This window comes from Heterodontus francisci, chromosome 25 (genome assembly GCF_036365525.1).
Source record: "Heterodontus francisci isolate sHetFra1 chromosome 25, sHetFra1.hap1, whole genome shotgun sequence".
NCBI lineage: Eukaryota > Metazoa > Chordata > Chondrichthyes > Heterodontiformes > Heterodontidae > Heterodontus > Heterodontus francisci.
Genome location: NC_090395.1, coordinates 46,637,010 through 46,657,501, shown reverse-complemented (window position 1 = coordinate 46,657,501; position 20,492 = coordinate 46,637,010). Strand labels below are relative to the sequence as shown.

Here is a 20,492-nt window from a genome sequence, read left to right as displayed (position 1 = left end):
CTATTATATAACTTGCAGAAACCTCAGCATGGAACCAATTTAAGCTAAAACTCTACGTCCGCAACTCCAGTTAATTTGAATCCTACCACGAATAACTTGAGACTGAATTATGGGGAATGTTTTTCTCACTGACTTAAATTATTGGGGAATGTTACTTGAACTCAATATTTATCTTTTCAGTCACAGCAGTAAACCTGGATCATATTGGTGAGCAAGCAGAATTAATGTTTGTGGTTGGGTAAGTGTCCTGATAATTACTTTGATTCTTCTTTTTTTCTAAATTGCAGCAATTGGAGTTATAAATATGAAGGTAGAATAAAGGATCCATGGAGAAGCACAGTATATATCTTTTGCCACAAATGTAATGATACCAATTGTTGACGATACCTTTGGTACTCAGCAGTTTCTCATTCACATAAGAATTCCCAACCACACTTTTCAGTTAACATTAGAATATGTGTACCAAGAAAACTCCTTTACGTATCACTGCCCTTCCACATGATGTGCACGATGGTGTTGTATCACATGAATAAATCCTTTGGGATGCCTTTTTAATGTGTTGATGCTGCCAGGTTCCCGAAGCACAGGCCTTGCCCAGTCAGCTACGAGCCAAATATGGCTCATGTGGGCGGCATAGTGGCGCAGTGGTTAGCACCGCAGCCTCACAGCTCCAGTGACCTGGGTTCAGTTCTGGGTACTGCCTGTGCGGAGTTTGCAAGTTCTCCCTGTGACTGCGTGGGTTTCCGCCGGGTGCTCCGGTTTCCTCCCACAGCCAAAGACTTGCAGGTCAATAGGTAAATTGGCCATTGTAAATTGCCCCTTGTGTAGGTAGGTGGTAGGAGAATGGTGGGGATGTGGTTGGGAATATGGGATTAATGTAGGATTAGTATAAATAGATGGTTGTTGGTCGGTACAGACTTGGTGGGCCGAAGGGCCTGTTTCAGTGCTGTATCTCTAAAAATAAAATAAAATAAAAAATATATATAAGGCTGCGAGGTCTTCCTGGCATCTGGTCTCTGTCATTCCTGGCAGTTTTACATTTGGCTTGCAGCCGAATCGGCAAGACCTGCACATTGGGAATTCAGTGGCACCAGTGTTGGTCTCGCATAGTGTATTAACATTTACACTCTCTGCTGATTCACTTTGACAAACAGTCCTTGCATGTGACCACAGACAACGGCCTCCTGCTGCATTTAAACAATCACACTGCTTGATTCTACCAAGAAGTCATCATAGTTCCAATGTTCATTTTCTTTTGTGTAAAATGTCACTGATCCCCACCTCATACCCTGACAAGAAGAATTAAGAAAATGGAAAGAAAGCTTGCCTCATCAGTGTGAGGGGTTCAGGCTCTATACAATGGAGAAAGAGAATGGAGGCATCATTGCTTTGCAAAACCACTTCTAAATGCCATTACAGACATAGCTGTACCTGTAACCCCTCTGAGAAAACTTACAATCCTAGAGATGATGCTCAGTGCCAGGCATCAAAAGCTTGCTGCACTGCCTCAAGTGTGTTTAAATGGTGACACAGTCACATCACTGCTTAGTGGTCCCATGAAGTGCACACAATTTTAAACCATAATCACATCAGGCACTCATTCTCAATACTATCTCAGTGACTATGGCACTGGATCTCGATCCTAATTTTGTTCATATTCCACTTGTGCTGTGTAGTAGACACTTTGCTTTATTTTACCTCTACCGTGATGAAATTTTAAAAAATCATCAGTTATTTAGCTGTGGCCAGTTGCATGATTGAGATTCTAAACAAATATTGTCAGAGTCTTGCCAAGGACAGATAGTTACATTTCGAGTGAGCATTGGATGCCACCCCAAAAATTGCCTGGATATCATTGGAGCTAAAATATGATCCTTTCATGAATGACCCAACAGATCTGACCCTTATTGTATTTAATCTCAGCCTCTGTCCAGACACTTCCCTCTTTGCTTTTTTAGCGTCTTGACTTACTTCTGATTTTGAGATCTAAGCCACATCTTTACTAGGACTAAGCTTGTAAATGTATGTCTGGCATGCCTCCAGTAATAACACATGAAATCCTTGAGTGTGGTAGTCCCTGTCTTGGTGATGGGACAGTACTGGGTGTAGTAAACCACTTCATTGTTTTAGTGCTTCTCATCATGTTTTATTCATGTTCTTCATTTTCTTTTATTCAGCAAAAACAGCAGTCCACTGGAGGTGGATGATGAGGGGGGCACAATGTTTCTGCGAGTACTCATTCACCTGACAATGCATGATTATCCACCACTTATTTCTGGATCTCTGCAGCTTCTTTTCAAACATTTCAGCCAAAGACAGGAATTGCTAGCCACTTTTAAACAGGTGAGGAATGGATTGTCCTACCGTTGAGGGACAAATATCAAACTTATACCTGTAACAGGCTTGGGGCTGCAGACAAATGGCCTGTAGATGCAGTTTGCAAATTTCCAGTTTGGAAGTGCTTTCCTTAAAGTGCCTGACCTGTGACCAAGATGCATAAAGCAAAGAGACCTGGCTTTTTGCAGGTCAGAGGGAGGCACATTGCCCTCAGTTTTAATGGGGAAGCAGAGGCTCAGCCAACCTTAACAACTGGGCCTCATTTCCATAAATTTTCTCCAATTTCTACCAAGGAAACACAGATATTAGATCATTCAAATTAACATCTAAATCCAGTATTGTCTTTGTACTGACGCAAGTTGTATCAGTACCAGAACCTAGATGCTCAACTGTTGCACTGAATCCAAGGCGTGTGAAATCCTGTACAATTTCTCACTGAAAAAAAATCAGTACTGAATCTAGTGGCCAGTCATTGAATTGCTAAATGACATGGTATTGTCGACAGATCCAACTTGGATTTAAATGGCTACTTAATAAACAACTGAAGTTCTATTTTATATGCTTATTTACATGTTACATTGGGTGACTGAATATAGCCCTTTTAAACAGAAGTGATGTGTGTAATAAGAACATAACAAAAGAACATAAGAAACAGGAGCAGGAGTAGGCCATTCGGCCCCTCAAACCTGCCCCGCCATTCAATAAGATCATGGCTGACCTGCCCCAGACCTCAACTCCTCTTTCATGCCAGCTCCGCATAGCCCTCAACTCCCCGATATTTAAAAAATCTATCTACCTCCTCTTTAAACACTTTCAGTGATCTAGCCTCCACAACTCTCTGGGATAGAGAATTCCAGACATTCATTACCCTCTGAGAGAAGAAATTCCTTTGCATCTCAGTTTTAAATGAGTGTCCCTTTATTCTGTAACTATGTCACCTAGTTTGAGATTCCCCCACTAGTGGAAACATCTTCTCAACATCTACCCTGTCAAGTCCCCTCAGAATCTTGTATGTTTCAATAAGATCACCCCTCATTTTTCTAACCTATAATGAATAAATGCCTAACCTGTTTAGTTGTTCTTGATAAGTCAGCCTCTTCATCTCAGAAATCAGCCTAGTGAATCTCTTTTGAACTGCCTCCAATGCCAGTATATCCTTTCTTAAATACGGGGACCAAAACTGTACACATTACTCTCGGTGCGGCCTCACCAACACCCTGTAACAAGACTTCCCTATTTTTAAACTCCAACCCCCTAGTAATAAAGGCCAAAATTCCATTTGCCTTCTTAATTACTTGCTGCACCTGCATGCTAACTTTTTGTGTTTCATGCACAAGAACACCCAGATCCCTCTGTGCTGCACTTTTTTGGAGTCTCTCTCCATTGAAATAATAGTCTGCCTTTTGATTCTTCCTACCAAAGTGCATGACCTCACACTTTCCTACATTAAACTCCATCTGCCAAGTTTTTGCCCACTCACTCAACCTATCTATATCCCCTTGCAGATTCCTTATGTCATCACAACATGCCCTCCCACCTATTTTTATATCGTCAGCAAATTTGAATATATTACACTCTACCCCCTCCTCCAAATCATTAATATAGATCGTAAATAATTGAGGCCCTAGGGCTGATCCTTGTGACACTCCACTAGTTATGTCTTTCCAACCTGAAAAAGCCCCATTAATCCTGACTCTGTCTTCTGTGTGTTAACCAATCCTCAATCCATGCTAATACATTATCCCCAATACCCTGAGCTTCTATCTTGTGCAATAATCTTTTATGTGGCACCTTATCGAATGCCTTCTGGAAATCCAAATACACTACATCTACCAGTTTCCCTTTATCAACTCTGCTTGTTATATCCTCAAAGAACTCTAGAAAATTTGTCAAACATGATTTCCCTTTCACAATACCATGTTGATTCTCTTTGATTGCATTAATCTTTTCTAAATGTCCTGCTATTTCTTCCTTAATAATGGACTCTAGCATTTTCCCAATGGCCGATGTTAGTCTGACTGGCCTACAGTTTCCTGCTTTTTGTCTCCCTCCCTTCTTGAACAGGGGTGTCACATTAGCGGTTTTCCAATCCACTGGGACCCTCCTGAAATCCAGTGCGTTCTGGAATATGTCAACCAATGCCTCCACTATCTTTGCAGCCACTTCATTTAAATCCCTGGATGTAGGCCATCAGGTCCTGGTGACTTGTCTGCCTTTAGTCCCATTATTTTGTCAAATACTTTGCCCCTCGTGATGGAGACTGTTACAAGATCTTTCCTCACATTAGCTCCTTGCTTATCTGATATCTGTGGGATGTTTTTACTAGATGGAAAGACATGAACATTAGGCTGGATTTGGGGTCAGTGTCGAAGCAATGGCGCTCGACACTGACCTCAAAGAAACCTACCCACAAAGATCTAGCGATCTGTATGGCGCATATTACCTTTTTCCTAACGACTGTTTAAATCTGGCACTAAGTCCAGGATTTCCAGGCATCCAGCAACAGTGATAGCAGCAAACAGGATAAGCAGCCAATCATATTGAAGTATTCTGACAGACAGCAAACCAGGAACTTAAAAACACTGAGTTCCTTTGCTTTTAATTTAAATTATCATATAACAAAATAAATGATTTTATGATTGGATTAAGACAGAAGCTAAAATGAAGATAAACAAACTGAAGTAAAATTTTAAAAAATATGTGGATTCTTTATTATAATGAAAGAAAGACTTGCATTTACATAGTGCCTTGCATGACCACCAGATGTCTGAAAGTGCTTTACAGCCAATGAAGTACTTTTTGAACTGTAGTCACTGTAGTAATGCAGAAAACACAGCAGCCAGTATGTGCACAGCAAACTCCCACAAACAGCAATGTGAAAATGACCAGATAATCTGTTTTTTGTAATAAAAACAGGAAGTGCTGGAAATACTCAGCAGCCCTGTGGAGAGAGAAACAGAATTTTGTTTCAGGTCTGTGACCTTTCATAAAAGGGTAGTAGAGACAGAAACCCTCAAGTCATTTTAAAAGTGTCTGGATATGCATCTGAAGTCCCATAACGTCCAGGGCTATGGACCAAGTGCTGGAAAATGGGATTAGGCTGGGTGATTCATTTTTCAATAGGGGCAGATACGATGGGCAGAGTGGCCTCCTCCTGTGCTGTAAATTTTTCTACATTTTCTAAGTATTCTAAATATCTGAAAAGGTGGAATATGCAGTGTTGTGGGGAGAGGGTGGAGGAGTGGCAGTACATGAATTCTTGCTTAGGAGGGCAAGTATGGACACAATGGGTTGAATGGCCTTCTTCTGTGCTGTAACGATTCTATGATTCTATTAGTAATGATGGCAAATGCTTACAATTTCACTGTCATTTCTACTGCAAAATCCATATCATTATTTCCTTTTTCTCCAGCATGCTCATTATAGGTGTGTAACAAAGTTATAAGTATGGGGGATTGAACTAAGTTTACATTGGCTTGATTACATGGTTAATTATTGTATAGTTCAGAGGTTTTTCATAGCTCACTGCAATTTGATATTAAATACTATAAGACTGTGGATGTGTGTTGTGACATTACAGGCTGAAGTAAATCACAGTCAGTGCTGATCAGCATTGCAGTTTTCCAAAAAGTGTTAATTTATTTGGGGTTAACCTGTTTATTTTAGAACACTGGTTCTACATTAATGGCAATCAAAGAATGTAGGCATAAATAATTTATTTATTCGCTTAAAACCTATTACATTTCTAACCTTTGTCAGTTCTGATGCAGGGTCACTGACCTGAAACATTAACTCTGCTTCTCTCTCCACAGATGCTGCCAGACCTGCTGAGTATTTCCAGCATTTCTTGTTTTTATTTCAGATTTCCAGCATCTGCTGTATTTTGCTTTTAATTTATTAAAGAATGTAGGCATGTATCTCATAATGTGACTGCACTTTACTGATGACTTTTATAGATGCAGAGCCCACTGTGAAACTGCCTAGATTTTCCAGCTGCCATTTTTAACATGAGTGTTAACTCATTCAATGTATTTTGGGTCTTTTTAAACATTCTTAATTGAGGTTATTCCGAATCTGATATCTTGGGTCCCTCTCATAGTTACGTCCCAATTCCCCTTTGTAACATTACTTGTTCCTTTGATATGTGAACTATTGTAAGACTCACAGGATTACAAATAATATCTAAAGAAAACTTGGGTTTTTATTATACTTTAAATTTTAACATATATATATATATACAAACAATTACTGCATGAACCACATCTAAACACATATCACTCTGTTGGGCTACACCCCTGGTCATGTGTGATGTGGCATCACTTCCTCTAGTGACCTTCACTTACAGCTTCTTAAGGTGGTCCGCTCTTAAGGTCGTCCCACAACACAATTACTGTTGTGAGTGTCTGTCTTTGATCTAGGCAAGCTTTTGATAATATGTCCAGATGAAAAAAAGGAAAATCCTATTGGGAATTGCTATTAGCTGCTGGACTGTTTCATACCTCCTTAAAGTTTCACTTTAGAAGCAGTAGAGCAGCACATCAGATATTGCTTCTAAGTTTAACATTGTTTCAGAATTCAAGTGTATTTATTAAACCATAATGAACAAATAATGTGACTGAAACACTGTAATTATATATTTACAGTAGAATGTCTTTAGCTAGCTTGCCAAGTAGATACAGTAGTAAGAGTTGCCTTTGTTTTTTCTGTGATGTTTCCAATCAGTTAAATTACTCAATGAACAAATCCAGCGACTTAAAAATCCTTTCAACACTTTTCATAGTTTGTTTGAATTTTTAAAAAATAATTAACAGGTGGATTTTTAAAAAAATTGCTGCCATGCATTTAAACAAATAAATCACATTGCCTGTGTTTATCAAAATGGCCAATCAGAGGGCCGGCAGCTCTTCAGTCCCAGCAGTGCCACCAGGAGCAGTGACCACTGCTGGGACTGCAGCAGGCCCCAGACCCAGCCAGCGATGGAGCTGGAGAGAAAGTTAAGTGGGGTCGGGGCTCAGTGGGGCCAATCAGCCAGGCCCTGGCAAGGCGGGTGGAGGTGAGGGTTGATGAGAATGTGGGGGAGTTGTTCCAGCGGGGGCGGCTTGTGCCACTGTGGTGGCCCTCCATGGGGCACAAGGGCCTGATCAGGAGGCCCTCCCCCCAGCCCGCAAGATGGCTGCCAGGTATTACTGGGCTGCCTCCCAAGGCGGCAGGAAGAGGCCCTTAAGTGGTTAAGGGTCTCAATTGGCCTAAGGGCGGGCGGGCTGTCTGCCTTTTCCCCGCCACTGGAAAGATACCAGCGGAGCGGATAGGCAATGGGCATGGCACCCCCTGCCATCCCAACTGATTTTACAGGACCCCCTCATCTCCCCCCACTTCCCTGCCTGCTGCTAAGGAGGGGTGCATAAAATTCCGACCAAAGTCACTAATTAAAACCAGGCCAATGTAGGTATTCTTGCCACAATGAATAAAAGCCTGACAATTGCATTGTGATATTAACATATCAAGTGACTTCATTGTACACCAATATCACTATTTGGGTGTTACTGATTCTCCTCTCCCACTCCTCCCCACCTCTCAGTAAAAGAGAATTTTTTATTCATGCTTTTACTTAGTGGAAGTGAAAATGATGTCTTTATTTTTCTTTCCTGTTAGGTCCAGCTTCTTATATCACCTCAAGATGTTGATAACTACAAAGCCATCAAGTCTGATTTGGATCGCCTGCGTACAATGGTGGAAAAGGCCGAGCTCTGGGTGGACAAAAAGAGCAACAGAGGAGCTGAAGGGAAAAAACCACAATCAGAGGTAACTACCCTTTATACCATCTATACATTTATGCCTTATCCTTGCTGACCTATATTGGCATCCGGTCCAGTAATACCTTAATTTTAAAATTTTCATCCTTATTTTCAAGTCCCTTGGTAGCCTCGGCCCTCCCTGTCTCTTACTCCAGCCCTACAACCCTCTGCGATCTCTGCACTCCTCCAAATCTGGCCTATTTCACATCCTCTATTTGCATTGCTCCACCACTGGCAGATGTGCCTTCAGCTGCCTAGGCCATAACCTCCTTAAACCTCTCTATGTGTCACCATTTTTAAGATGCTCTTTACAAATCTGCCTCATTGACCAAGCTTTTGGTCACCTCTCCTAAAGCTCCTTTAGGGGCTCGGTGTCACATTTGTTGAATAATGCTCCTGTGAAGCACCTTGGAGCACTTTACTACAGTGAAGGTGCTATATAAATGCAAGTTGTTATTGTTATAGCATGGCTTGGAAGTATTCATTCCAAGGTTTAACTTACTTAAAAAAACATCTGCATTTATAACTTTCAGATCTCATTCATTGATTAACAAATGTTACTTAGTTTTACTTTACTTTCTGGTCACGCTGGCAAGGTAGTAATTAAACGAATGAGCTGGGAGTTCAATTTCCTATAGCAGCACCACCGGTTAATGAGTTGGTATAAAGTACAATTGTGCACTAATTTAAGGCAGTCATTAAATAGTTTGTTTCAAGCAGATTAATGATGCTATTCAAATGGGAATTTTATGCCAATACGTTAACCTGTGCATTGTTTTGTGACCATCTATTTCAGCATCACAGTTTCAATGTCCAGGCATTGATGAGACATGAAAAGGCCTTTTAACACTGCTGATTAAGCTTCAGCAGAATGTCATTTTACGATATGTAATGTTTCTAATCTCTCCAAAATCAATCATATTGCCATTTTCATGGGAAGAGTCACAACTCACATTTATGGCAAAATCAATCACGTTAGAAAACATGGACAATAGGTTTCAACACCATCTGCTTTCTAAGTAGGATAAATGCGTCAGTGACAGTTAAAACCACTGCAGGAAAATGACTGAGTCTGAAATAGGAATCCACCCTCCCACTTCCAAAGGTGGGATCAGGGGCAGATGATCAACCTGTTTTCAGGGGACGAGCCGGCCATTAAAACCTTTTAAAGAGGCTGTGTATCTTCATTTTAACAGAATTTCAATTTTTAACCCATTTTGGCAGATAAAAGGAAGTGTGAAGGACTGGATCCATCAGGTAGATACCTTTTCTAGCACTGCTTGTGGGCCAGGAGGGGCAGGAGTTTCATCCAGGCCCATCAAGCTAACCTGTAAACACTCCTACCTCCATGACCTCTTCTCCCAGGCTCCCATCTCCTTCTCCCCAACCCTCCTGGAACACCAACCATCATCCACCCCATCTCTCCCCGAATCCCCATGATCTTTGATGACCCTGACCCTCCCAACCACCATTAAACCTACAAGCTCCTGGGCTGTGGCCTTGTGCCACAGAATTTCCCAGACTGACAGGCAGCTAAATCTGTCAATCAGGCTGGCTTCTGGGTGGGGTATCTATTTATTAAAGAAAGTACCCACACCATGGAGTTAACACCCCACACATTTGGGGAAACTGAGACTTCCTGGTTTCTTCATCATGACTCCTTCCTGGCAACCGCCTCCCCACCCCCCCTCAACGACCTTGCTCCAAATCCCCATCCCAGTGACTATCAGGGCCATTGTGTCCCTCCTGGGAAAATCCTACTAAGAATGAATGAAGATAGAGCAGATGACTGTTTTTGTAATCTCACTGATTTGGCTAGATTTGTGGGTAGAGATTTGTGGGTTCAGATGGAAGATTTGATGGACACATAAAAGAACGAAGAGATTTGGCATATTTTAGTTACACGCGAAATTCACTTACACCCAAAAACTTGTGATCTTTTAAACCACATTGTTTGTGCCTAAATTATGTGTGCATCTGGTGCAGGTCAGGGATTGAATATTAATCAAGATAACAGTTTTCTTTTATTGTTGAGGTAAAAAAAATCCTTTGAGATCTTTTAGTTTTGTTCAGCTAGAAATATCTATAATTGCAATACCATCGCTGTGCCAACAAGTGGTGGTGTTGTACAGTAATTAACAATTCAGGACGTGTACTGCAGAACAGACATACTGAGCCTCTTGAACAGGATCAAAGGAAAGTCTACGTGCAACAGGAGATTACTGGATGCCCTAATGGCTCAGTGGGTATATGCATCTTGTGTAACAACAATTTGCACTTTTATGGCACCATGTGGATGGTGATGTTGAGTCAGGGCTTGTGAAATCGAAGAGGAGGCTACAACAATTTCACTGAAGGTTGAATAGACAAAAAGTCCCAGAATGGGTTTCCAGTGGGCATCCGCGTTAGCAGGCAGCAAATTTGGGGGAGAAAGCTAACAAATAGAAAATTCTGGGCAGTAAATTCAAGATTTCTTGATCTGCATAGCTGGTGGGCCGGGCTCCCTATTAGAAATGCAACCTTGCAAGATGGCCCTATTTAGAATTTGCCACCTGGTTCAGATTTAAGAGCCACTTATCTAGATGAATTAACACAACGTGATTTTGTCATCTTGTTAATGAAAATCACCGGTCCGTACTTGGATGTGTGCAAACTGTTGCTGCATCAGTCGAATCACGTTTCTGTCTAATTCCACCATACTATTGTTCATGTTTCAGGAACCTGTTGATGATGCAGCTTTGGAGAAGACATTAGGAGGGAAAAGTAGTGGGAACTATCAAGATGTCAAAGAGGTGAGTTGTTTTCTTTTGGAAGGTATGGGGGCATTTAACAGTGTCTGTTTATCTCCCCAATTCCCTGGTCTCCTAGCAGTAGAGGTGGGCTGACATCCTGAAACCTGTTCCCAGATCTCCCATTCGGCTTCTTTGAACCATCACTGGGAGGAGGTGTACAAGAGTATTCTGGAGATAACTAGCTTTCCAATTTTTCCGTACTGATCCTGTATGAACAAACGTACATGCTCATTGATTTCCCATAGCAGGATGGCTAAGATGGAATCGAAACAGTGTAAGGAGTCAGGACATGGACCCTCCTGTCACTGCTTCTTTGGGCATTGCATATTCTAATAGGCAGCTGTGGAATGGTATTGCTAAGTTCCTTGAAGTTGCCATCTAGGCCTCTCATCAGGGGAATGGAAGCAGCAAGATGCTGACTTAAGGAAGCTGGGGAAGTTAAAGGAATGAGCAATATAAAATCAGTAATAATGAGACAGTTTGTCAGTTGAATAGGAGTAATTGGAGTAATTTTATGAATTTGTACTTCATGCAGGGAGTACAAATTTATGATATTGTCCTATTATAACCTAGGAATTAGAGAGGTCATATTGAAAATTGAGGTGAGAGATTGTTAAGTGCAAATGCCAGCCATGATGTTAGTCCCACATGAGCTGATCTGTAATGCAAATCTTTTCAGATTTTGGAGCGGCTGAATAAAATGTGTGGCGTTGGAGAACAAGTTAGAAGGAAACAGCAGAGGCTGCTGAAAAATTTGGGAGCCCACAAAGTGATGTTGGATCTGCTACAGGTACCTTATGACAAGGTAAGAATATTGCCACATACAAAGTTGATTTTGTACATTCTGGCAGTGACTTAATAAGAAAAATGAACAGGACTGACAGCCACATAAGATAACTTAAGCAGTAAGTAGTAATCTTTCAGTAGAAGATATTTTTTGCCATTTCATTGTTTGGCTTAATTTTATTCCAAGATTTTACTCCTTCATTTTCTCAATTTCTGAGTCTCCCCTCCCTGGACCAGGCACAGTTCCTACTGAGTGGGTCAGCAAGTCCCCTGCTCTGAGACCTATGCCAGTGCTAAATTGAACCAGCTGATAGTTGTGTGAGTGTAAGAGAAAGAGATTGATTCTGTTTCCTACCAGACATATATTCTAAGATATCCCTTACGTTCATTAACATGTGCATAATAGTTCTTACTATGGAACTCAGGTTCCTACTGTTACTATTCCTTTTTGGTCATTTGCATGCTTTGCTCTGCCCTCTCCTCCTTTATCTCGTGCAACCATTCCTCCTGTTATCTGCTCCATCTACTACAACATACCTCTCTCAATCTGTCTTCAGTTAGCATTATTCACAGAGTCACAGAATCGTTACAGCACAGAAGGAGGCTATTTGGCCCATTGTGTCTGACCAGCTCTCCAAATGAGCAGTTTACTTAGTGCCATCTCCCCACCTTCTCGGCGTACACTCTTCCTTTTCAGATAACTATCTAATTCCCTTTTGAATGCCTCAATTAAACCTGCCTCCATCACACTCTCTGGCAGTACATTCCAGATCCTAACCACTCACTGTGTGAAAATGTTTTTCCTCATGTCGCCATTGCTTCTTTTGCCAAATACCTTAAATTTGTGCCCTCTCATTCTTGATCCTTTCACGAATGGGAACAGTTTTTCCCTATCTATTCTCTCCAGACCCCTCATGATTTTGAATGCCTCTATCAAATCTCCTCTCAGAATTCTCTTTTCCAAGGAAAACAGTCCCAACTTTTCCAATCAATCTCCATAAATGAAGTTTTCATCCTTGGAACCATTCTCAACCATATTTCTTTCCTATTGCTGTCCCAACCTTATGTCCCTTAAGAATGAGTCCATTGTCTCCCTCTGTACCTCTCTTCATATTTCCTTCCATGCTCAATGTGATTCAAGAGGAATATTCCCTGCCTCACCCTGGTGACTATCTTCTCCCACTCATTCCTTGGGGATTAACCTGTCTTTTCTCATTTCTTTTAGCTCTTCCACAATTCTTCTCTATTACACCACCAATGAATTATTAGTCACCCTGCTGCTTCAGATTGTTCACTTCCTTGCAAACATGATCTTGACCTCATGTATGAATCTATCAACATGCTGGCACTGACAGAAACCAGGCCATGCCAGCTCTTGTGACCTCTTCACTTCTGAGTTGACAATCTTAATTACAGACAGGATGATATCTGACCACTTTCTCACCACCCAATTTACTTTACCTTTCCTTAACACTGTCGCGCAAGTATCGGGGACAGGTAGTGTGATTGCTGCATTGTATCGGTTGTGCATCATGCAATCATGTGTTGTTATGGAAACAATCTTATGAGAATTACGAGCAGCACACTGTACTTCTGAGCCCCGAGAAGACCATTTTAATTCTGATTTTCATAATCATGGACACATATATACATTTATCCATTTACATCCGTTTAAATTCATCACTAAGAGAATGAAGAAAAAGAGTAGGAGATATTTCTTTATGCAGAGGGTTGCTGGAACATTGAATGCTTTGCAGCATGAGTGACTGAGGGAGAGACCATTGCATCGTAATTGGACAAATACCTGAAGCAAAAGAAAATACAGGGCTATGAGGAGAGCGCAGTATAGTGGAAGTAATTTTGGATTGTTGTAGTAAAGCACCAGCAGAAACACAATGGGTCAATAGGTTCCAAGCTGTGCAATAGGTCTACATATCCTGTATAAAACATAATAGGTATTAACCAGGCATCGATGCCTTGGGTAACATAATATGTTGTCCAGTGGATCTCCAGGCCGTAGAGTTAACACAATGTGTTCTATCTGATAGGTCTACAGATCAGGTGTGCAGCACAGTATTAGCCAATGGGTTGATAGGCAGTTAGGGTAATTTGATGAGTCTACAGACATAGGTGGAAATTTCCTTGAAACTGCCCCCAATACACCACAAGTTTGTCAGAAGTGTGGCAGAAACCCTTGCAAACTGTGTTTCCACCATACTTCCAGCTGAGTTACAGCAGTGGAGCAGCTCCGAGCAGATTCCCTGCCATTATGAGGCTAATGCAGTGTGTTTCAAAGAGCCTGCACCTTCCTTGTGTATCACAATGTATGTTTTCAGGTGGGCAGTGTCTTACTATGTGACAGACTGCTCATGTTACACAATAGGCAGAATTTAATGGACCCACCGGAGACGGACAAGGAAGTGGGGAGGGGCCCATAGAATTGCAACGGAAGGCAGGGGGTGGAGGGCCCGTCGCCTTCTCATCGCACCGTGATTAAGTCAGGAGCAGAAAAGGCCAAAGACGGCCTTTCCGCCCAGAGGCCAATTGAGGCCCGTATGTGGCCAAGCAGTAGCCACTTATGGACCTCTTCCCACTGCCGCTGGAATTAAACCAGCAGTGGGTGGCCTCTGCCATGCGGTGAGGTTGCCCAGTGAAACAAGGTGGCCTCCCTGTGGGCTTGGGGAGTGGGGGGTGGAGCCTCCTCCATGGGCAATCTGTAACCCACAGAGGGCCTATGGTGGCAAAGGCCTCACCTCCAGTAACACCCTCCTGCCCTCATAGCCCACCCTCACCCCTCTCCATCGCCAGAGCCTGCAGACTGGCCCCAGCGAACGCGCCTCAGTACCTCTGGTCCCGAGCTCCAGCGCTGGGCCTGGTCCCAGGCTTCCTGTAGAACCAGCCGTATTTTGCTTTTGAACTATTTCCACTGGTTGGGAATCTCGGACTAGGGGACAAAACCTATAAATTAGAGCCAGACCTTTCATGAGTCAAGTCAGGAAACACTTCTACGCTCAAAGGGTGGTAGAAATTTGGAATCTCTTCTACATAAGCAGTTGATTCTGGGTCAGTTGTTAACTTTAAATCTGAGTGATAGATTTCTGATAACCAAAGGTATTCGGGGCAATGAGGCAATGGTGGATATATGGCCATCACTCCCTGTGGCACTGCAGCTACTACTGAGCTGCTGGCCCTCTAATTGATGGGTAGCTCTTGGAAGCGGGTTTCCCATCTTTAAAGGGACAGGGATCCTGGCATCAGGCAATTAAGTGCCTGAGCACCGTTGAATTGCGTCGGGAGAGCTCCAAAAGGCCAAAGCAGGGCTCCCCTTGCCTTTGAAGCCTGGCGCCGGGAGCCCCGCCAGCATGACTAAATTCAGCCCAATATGAATCTACAGAGCCATTGATGCAAAGAAGAGGGGCACTGGGAAAGAAAAGCTGGCCAATTTTAAATAGCACCTCCATAACAACATTGAACTTACCCTCAAAGGCTGTTTACTACATTCTCAGTATAATCATTTGTGTCTATTCTGTAAATCGTGATTAAAGGCTGTGTTTTATTGCAGAATGATGTTAAAATGTGTGAGATTTTGAAGTACACTCACCATTTCCTTCAGAAGTACTGTGCAGGAAGTCCTGAAAACCAGACTCTGCTTTACAAGCACCTGAACCTGTTCTTGACTCCTGGAGTAAGTAACCATGCACTGGATTTAGATTAGTCTGTGTCCATAGGTTGTTTTTCCTTTGAACAGCAGTAGCCCATGCCTAAAGTCTTAATTAAGTAAACACTGATATCCATTCAAATATGTATTGTCAGCTTGTTGTCATTGGATAAATCTGGGAAACAGACTTTAGTGATTCCGTATCAAACCTTGGTAGTAGATTTTCCTGCAATGATGAGATTTTTTTTATTCTTTCGTGGGATGTGAGCATCGCTGGCAAGGCCAGCATTTGTTCTCATCCCTAACTGCCCTTGACACTGAGTGGCTTGCTCGGCCATTTCAGAGGGCAGTTCAGAGTCAACCACATTGCTGTGAGTATGGGTTTACATGTAGGCCAGACCAGGTAAGGATGGCAGAATTCCTTCCCTAAAGGAAAGTAGTGAACCAGATGGGTTTTTCAACAATCGGTGATAGTTTCATGGCACCATTACTGAGACCAGCTTTCAAGTCCAGATTTTTATTAATTAATTTAATTTATTAATTAATTGAATTTAAATTGCACTAGCTGGCATGGTGGGATTTGTACCTGTCTCCCCAGGGAATTAGCCTGGGCCTCTGGATTATTAGTTCCATGACATTATCACTATGCTACCATCTCCTTTAAATCACTGTCTCCAAGTGTTGCTGGTTTTCTTATTAGAATAGGCTGCAGCAAGCACAGCAGCAAAGCAGACACACAGCACTGATCTGAAGAGCTATCGTGACAGCACATTTGCTATCTGAAGAAGTGGGAGCGTTTCAGTGAGCCGAAGCGTAACTTCTTAACTAACTTAATCTACAGTCAAGCTTTATGTTAAACACTGATGTCCTGCTAAAATACTTGCCTGCCCCAACAAAAAAGATTTCTCAAAAGGGAAATAGTTGATTCAGATGCATCTGCTCAAACACCAATGATCCTGCAAAGTGAATGTGCCTTTATACCTGGCAGCTGTTGGTTAACATAGAACATAGAACAGTACAGCACAGTACAGGCCCTTCGGCCCACGATGTTGTGCCGACCCTTTAACCTACTCTAAGATCAAACTACCTACATACCCTTCATTCTACTATCATCCATGTACCTATCCAAGAGTCGCTTAAATGTCCCTAATGTATCTGCTTCTACTACCACCACTGGCAGTGCATTCCACGCACCCACCACTCTCTGTGTAAAGAACCTACCTCTGACATCTCCCCTAAACCTTCCTCCAATCACCTTAAAATTATGCCCCCTGGTGATAGCCCTTTCCGCCCTGGGAAAAGGTCTCTGGCTATCCACTCTATCTATGCCTCTCATCATCTTGTACCTTTCGACCTTCAAAGCATACAAACCTACATTCCATTTTAAGCAATATAATAATAATGTTCTATCCATGCAAAAGAGTATCCTCTGTGCAATATAGGAAATTTACTATAATCTACTGAACATTTCCTGCTTTTTCAAACACTGAATAAATAAAACATTAATAACTTCACTTGGCATAATCCACTATCAAGCTCTGAGCAATCACATTCAGTAACTGTTCAAAACTCTCATGTACATACAAGAATGTTAACAAGACAACCCCATCAAGCAACTAACTTGAAATAGAAGGAAAACTACCCTGTCATACCCAAAGTTGTCCCCTACTATGTAAAAACACAATTAATAGAACTTCCCTATGCACTTTATAGGGAAATAAATTTGATCATATTAAAGAACAATATTGCAGATAATTCTTAACAGTCAAAGATTCGCACTCAGCTCCCACTACAGTAGATGGAGATCTTTTTCTTCGACTGGACAGGAGGGAAACTCAAGCACAGAGTTCAGTGTGAGCCCCAGCCCTCATTGAAACAAATCAGTGATGTTCTCATTACTCGTCTGAAACAGGAGGGATTGTTGTCAAGGCCGGTGGGAGTAGAAATTAGGTCAGAAGCCCAAGGGGTGCTTGGGATCCAAGAGAACAATCCCCTGCATGAAGTTAGTGCTGAGAGGGGGTTTGGCAGAAGATACAGGCACTGGAACAGAGAGGCAAGTCTGGGGTTGGGGAAACCCAAAGACTCCCTGCACTCACAGGATAGCACTCCTGCTCCATAAGGATTCCACAGAAAAGTTAAATTAAATTCCTTACCCTGACCTGTCTGCTGACTCTCACTCTGGTATAATAGTGGGGCTAGTCATCAGTTCACAACTTTTAACTGTCAAGGGGATCCTCCGCTTGTCTGTGGCTGGGCATTCCACCTGTGCTGGATCTGAGGCCAGCTAAGGTGATGAAAGGCAGGAATACGTTGGGTGCATGCGTGACCACCCTTCCTCTCTTAATCCCGAGTATGTAGTGCCCCCGCTGAGCTGGGAGTTATAATTGGCAGGTGAAAATCATTTTCTTTTCTGTTTAATTTATATTTTCAGAACAAAAAAGTACATTTCGGGATCATTTTAAACCAGTGGAACACTGGTTTTACACCCCGCTCAATATTACTCTCAATTGACTTTAATGCAGAATAAAACCAGGGTTGCTAACTTTGGTTTTCTTTATTCCTGGAGATTTGATCATGTAATATTTATCACATGGCAATCATATGCCACTGCTCGTAATGATTAATTACATTACATTTGTCTGCTGTTTGCAAATGTTTTTGCAATTAACTTAGTTGAATGTCTTGGTTTTACCAAGCCCCAGATAAAATTTGACTTTGTTTTAGAGTGAGGTGAATAACTTAGTTTATAAATCAAAGAACGAACACAAAATAATAGAAAGATTTAAGGTAAGTAATGTTTGAATAAAAACTACATCTGTGATGTTTCTACAGTATCGACCATAATAAGAATCACCAAGTAAATAGCACTGATTCCACAAAACATCATCAACTTCTAACTACAATTTTCATACAATTTTGACTTTTACAGATTATAAAGTTTCAACAAAATAAATAAAACCTTTAAAACCAAACTTTTAAATTTACCGACTCCCACACTGTACCACTGAAGCCTAGACTGAGGGATGTGAGGCTCGGCAGTCCTCAGAGAGAAGTGCCAAAGCTGCCTGATTGCTAGAACAAAACACATTAAACAACAGTGCGCATTAGAGGCTGCCATTAACTCTCCCTAGTTCCAGCTGATCTTTCTCTCTCTCTCCTCTCTCACTCTCCCTCCCTCTATAAATTAGAGCCAGACCTTTCATGAGTCAAGTCAGGAAACACTTCTACACTCAAAGGGTGGTAGAAGTTTGGAATCTCTTCTACATAAGCAGTTGATTCTGGGTCAGTTGTTAACTTTAAATCTGAGTGATAGATTTCTGTTAAACGAAGGTATTCAGGGTTATGAGGCAATGGTGGATATAAGGAATTAAGTCACAAATAAGCCATGACCTCATTTGCTGTCTTCCAACCAAGTTCATATTTCTTTCTTTCTCCCTCCTCCTGTTGCTCTGTCAGGATTCACGAAGTTTTCAGGCAGTTTTCATTGGCCCCAAATGTCATCATCCTCACAACAGGCAATGAAGTAGTGTGTTCCAAATAACAGAGGGGACCAACAGGGATCACACAACACTGTTTGGTTGTAAGCCATGATAACCAGGATACTGTGCATGTGCAAACTGCACACAGAGCACCGTTTCTCCAGAGCTACCACCAGCAGTGCTCATAGCAATGAGCAGACCATTTAGCCCCTCGAACCAGTTCCACCATTCAATGAGGTCATGGCTTATTTGTGACTTAATTCCTTATATCCACCATTGCCTCATAACCCTGAATACCTTTGTTTAACAGAAATCTATCACTCAGATTTAAAGTTAACAACTGACCCAGAATCAACTGCTTATGTAGAAGAGATTCCAAACTTCTACCACCTTTTGAGTGTAGAAGTGTTTCCTGACTTGACTCATGAAAGGTCTGGCTCTAATTTATAGGTTCTGTCCCTCAGTCCTAGAATCCCAACCAGTGGAAATAGTTCAAAAGCAAAATACAGCAGATGCTGGAAATCTGAAATAAAAATAGAAAATGCTGAAAATACTCAGCAGGTCTGGCAGCATCTGTGGGGAAAGAAAGAGAGTTAACGTTCCAGGTCGATGACCTTTCTTTCATCAGTCGAAATAGAGTAGATAGCGAGAAATGACCAGTTCATCTTAATATCTTGAAAACTTCAACCAAATCAACATTTAACCTTCTAAATTCCAGGGAATAGTTTGTGTAATCCCACCTCATAATTTAACCCTTGGAGTCCTGGTATCATTCTTGTAAATGTATGCTCCACTCCCTCCAAGGTCAATATATCCTTCTTAGGATGTGGTGTTGAGAACTGCTCACAATACTCCTGGTCTAACTAGGGTGTTGTATAGCTCTAGTCCCTTTGTATTTTAGTCCTCTAGATATAAAAGCCGCATTCCATTAGCCTTTGATTAATTTTTGTACCTGTTTTTGTCATTTTAATGATCTATGTACATGGACCTTTAAGTTTCTTTGGATCGCCACTGCTTCCAGTTTTTTCCTCATTTAGAAAATACTGATTTATCCTTTTCAGATCCAAATTGAATGACCTCACACTTGCATATATTGAAATCCATTTGCCACAGTTTTGCCCACTCACTTAACTATTGATATTATTGTAGTTTTTGCTTCCATCTACACTGCTTACAATACCCCCTATCTGTGTCAGATAAGTGGTCGTCTATCCCATCATCTAAGTCATTAATAAACATAGGCCCAGATTTTGAGGACAAAACTGCCAGTGTTCCCTGTCATTACTCCTCTAAAACTGCAAGCAACTTCTCGAGTCCACACATGCACAGTTAAATGCATAAATCCAGAAGTTGCTGTCAGTGGTTCTATGCTCCTCCAGAGGGTATACTGTTGAGGGCCCCCCAGACTGAAATCAATTAGAGATCATTTAACTGACACGAGTTGCCCTTTTGTGCTTTTAATCTCACTGTAAATACCTTGAAAAAATTACACCATGTTGAAAGAGGTGTAACTGGGCTTTTAATGATGTACGAAGTTCATAATTACTGGTAAACAGCCTCACTCGCCCTGAAAGAATAATTTTATATTTGTTGAATGCCGATTTTTTCCATTATAAGAAATTTCATGTTTTTCATTTTTTAAAGT

General features: G+C 41.6%; 1 protein-coding gene across 3 annotated transcripts in view; it reads left to right on the top strand.

Moving 5' to 3' along the window:
• Positions 1-20,492, top strand: part of itpr3 (inositol 1,4,5-trisphosphate receptor, type 3) — a 311,298-nt gene that overhangs the window by 210,590 nt on the left and 80,216 nt on the right. For all 3 annotated transcript variants that reach the window (XM_068057164.1, XM_068057163.1, XM_068057162.1), the window contains exons 24-29: positions 181-238; positions 2,178-2,343; positions 7,990-8,139; positions 10,850-10,924; positions 11,604-11,729; positions 15,273-15,395. In XM_068057164.1, coding sequence (XP_067913265.1) covers positions 181-238; positions 2,178-2,343; positions 7,990-8,139; positions 10,850-10,924; positions 11,604-11,729; positions 15,273-15,395 — 698 coding nt within the window. The remainder of the gene's footprint in view (positions 1-180; positions 239-2,177; positions 2,344-7,989; positions 8,140-10,849; positions 10,925-11,603; positions 11,730-15,272; positions 15,396-20,492) is intronic.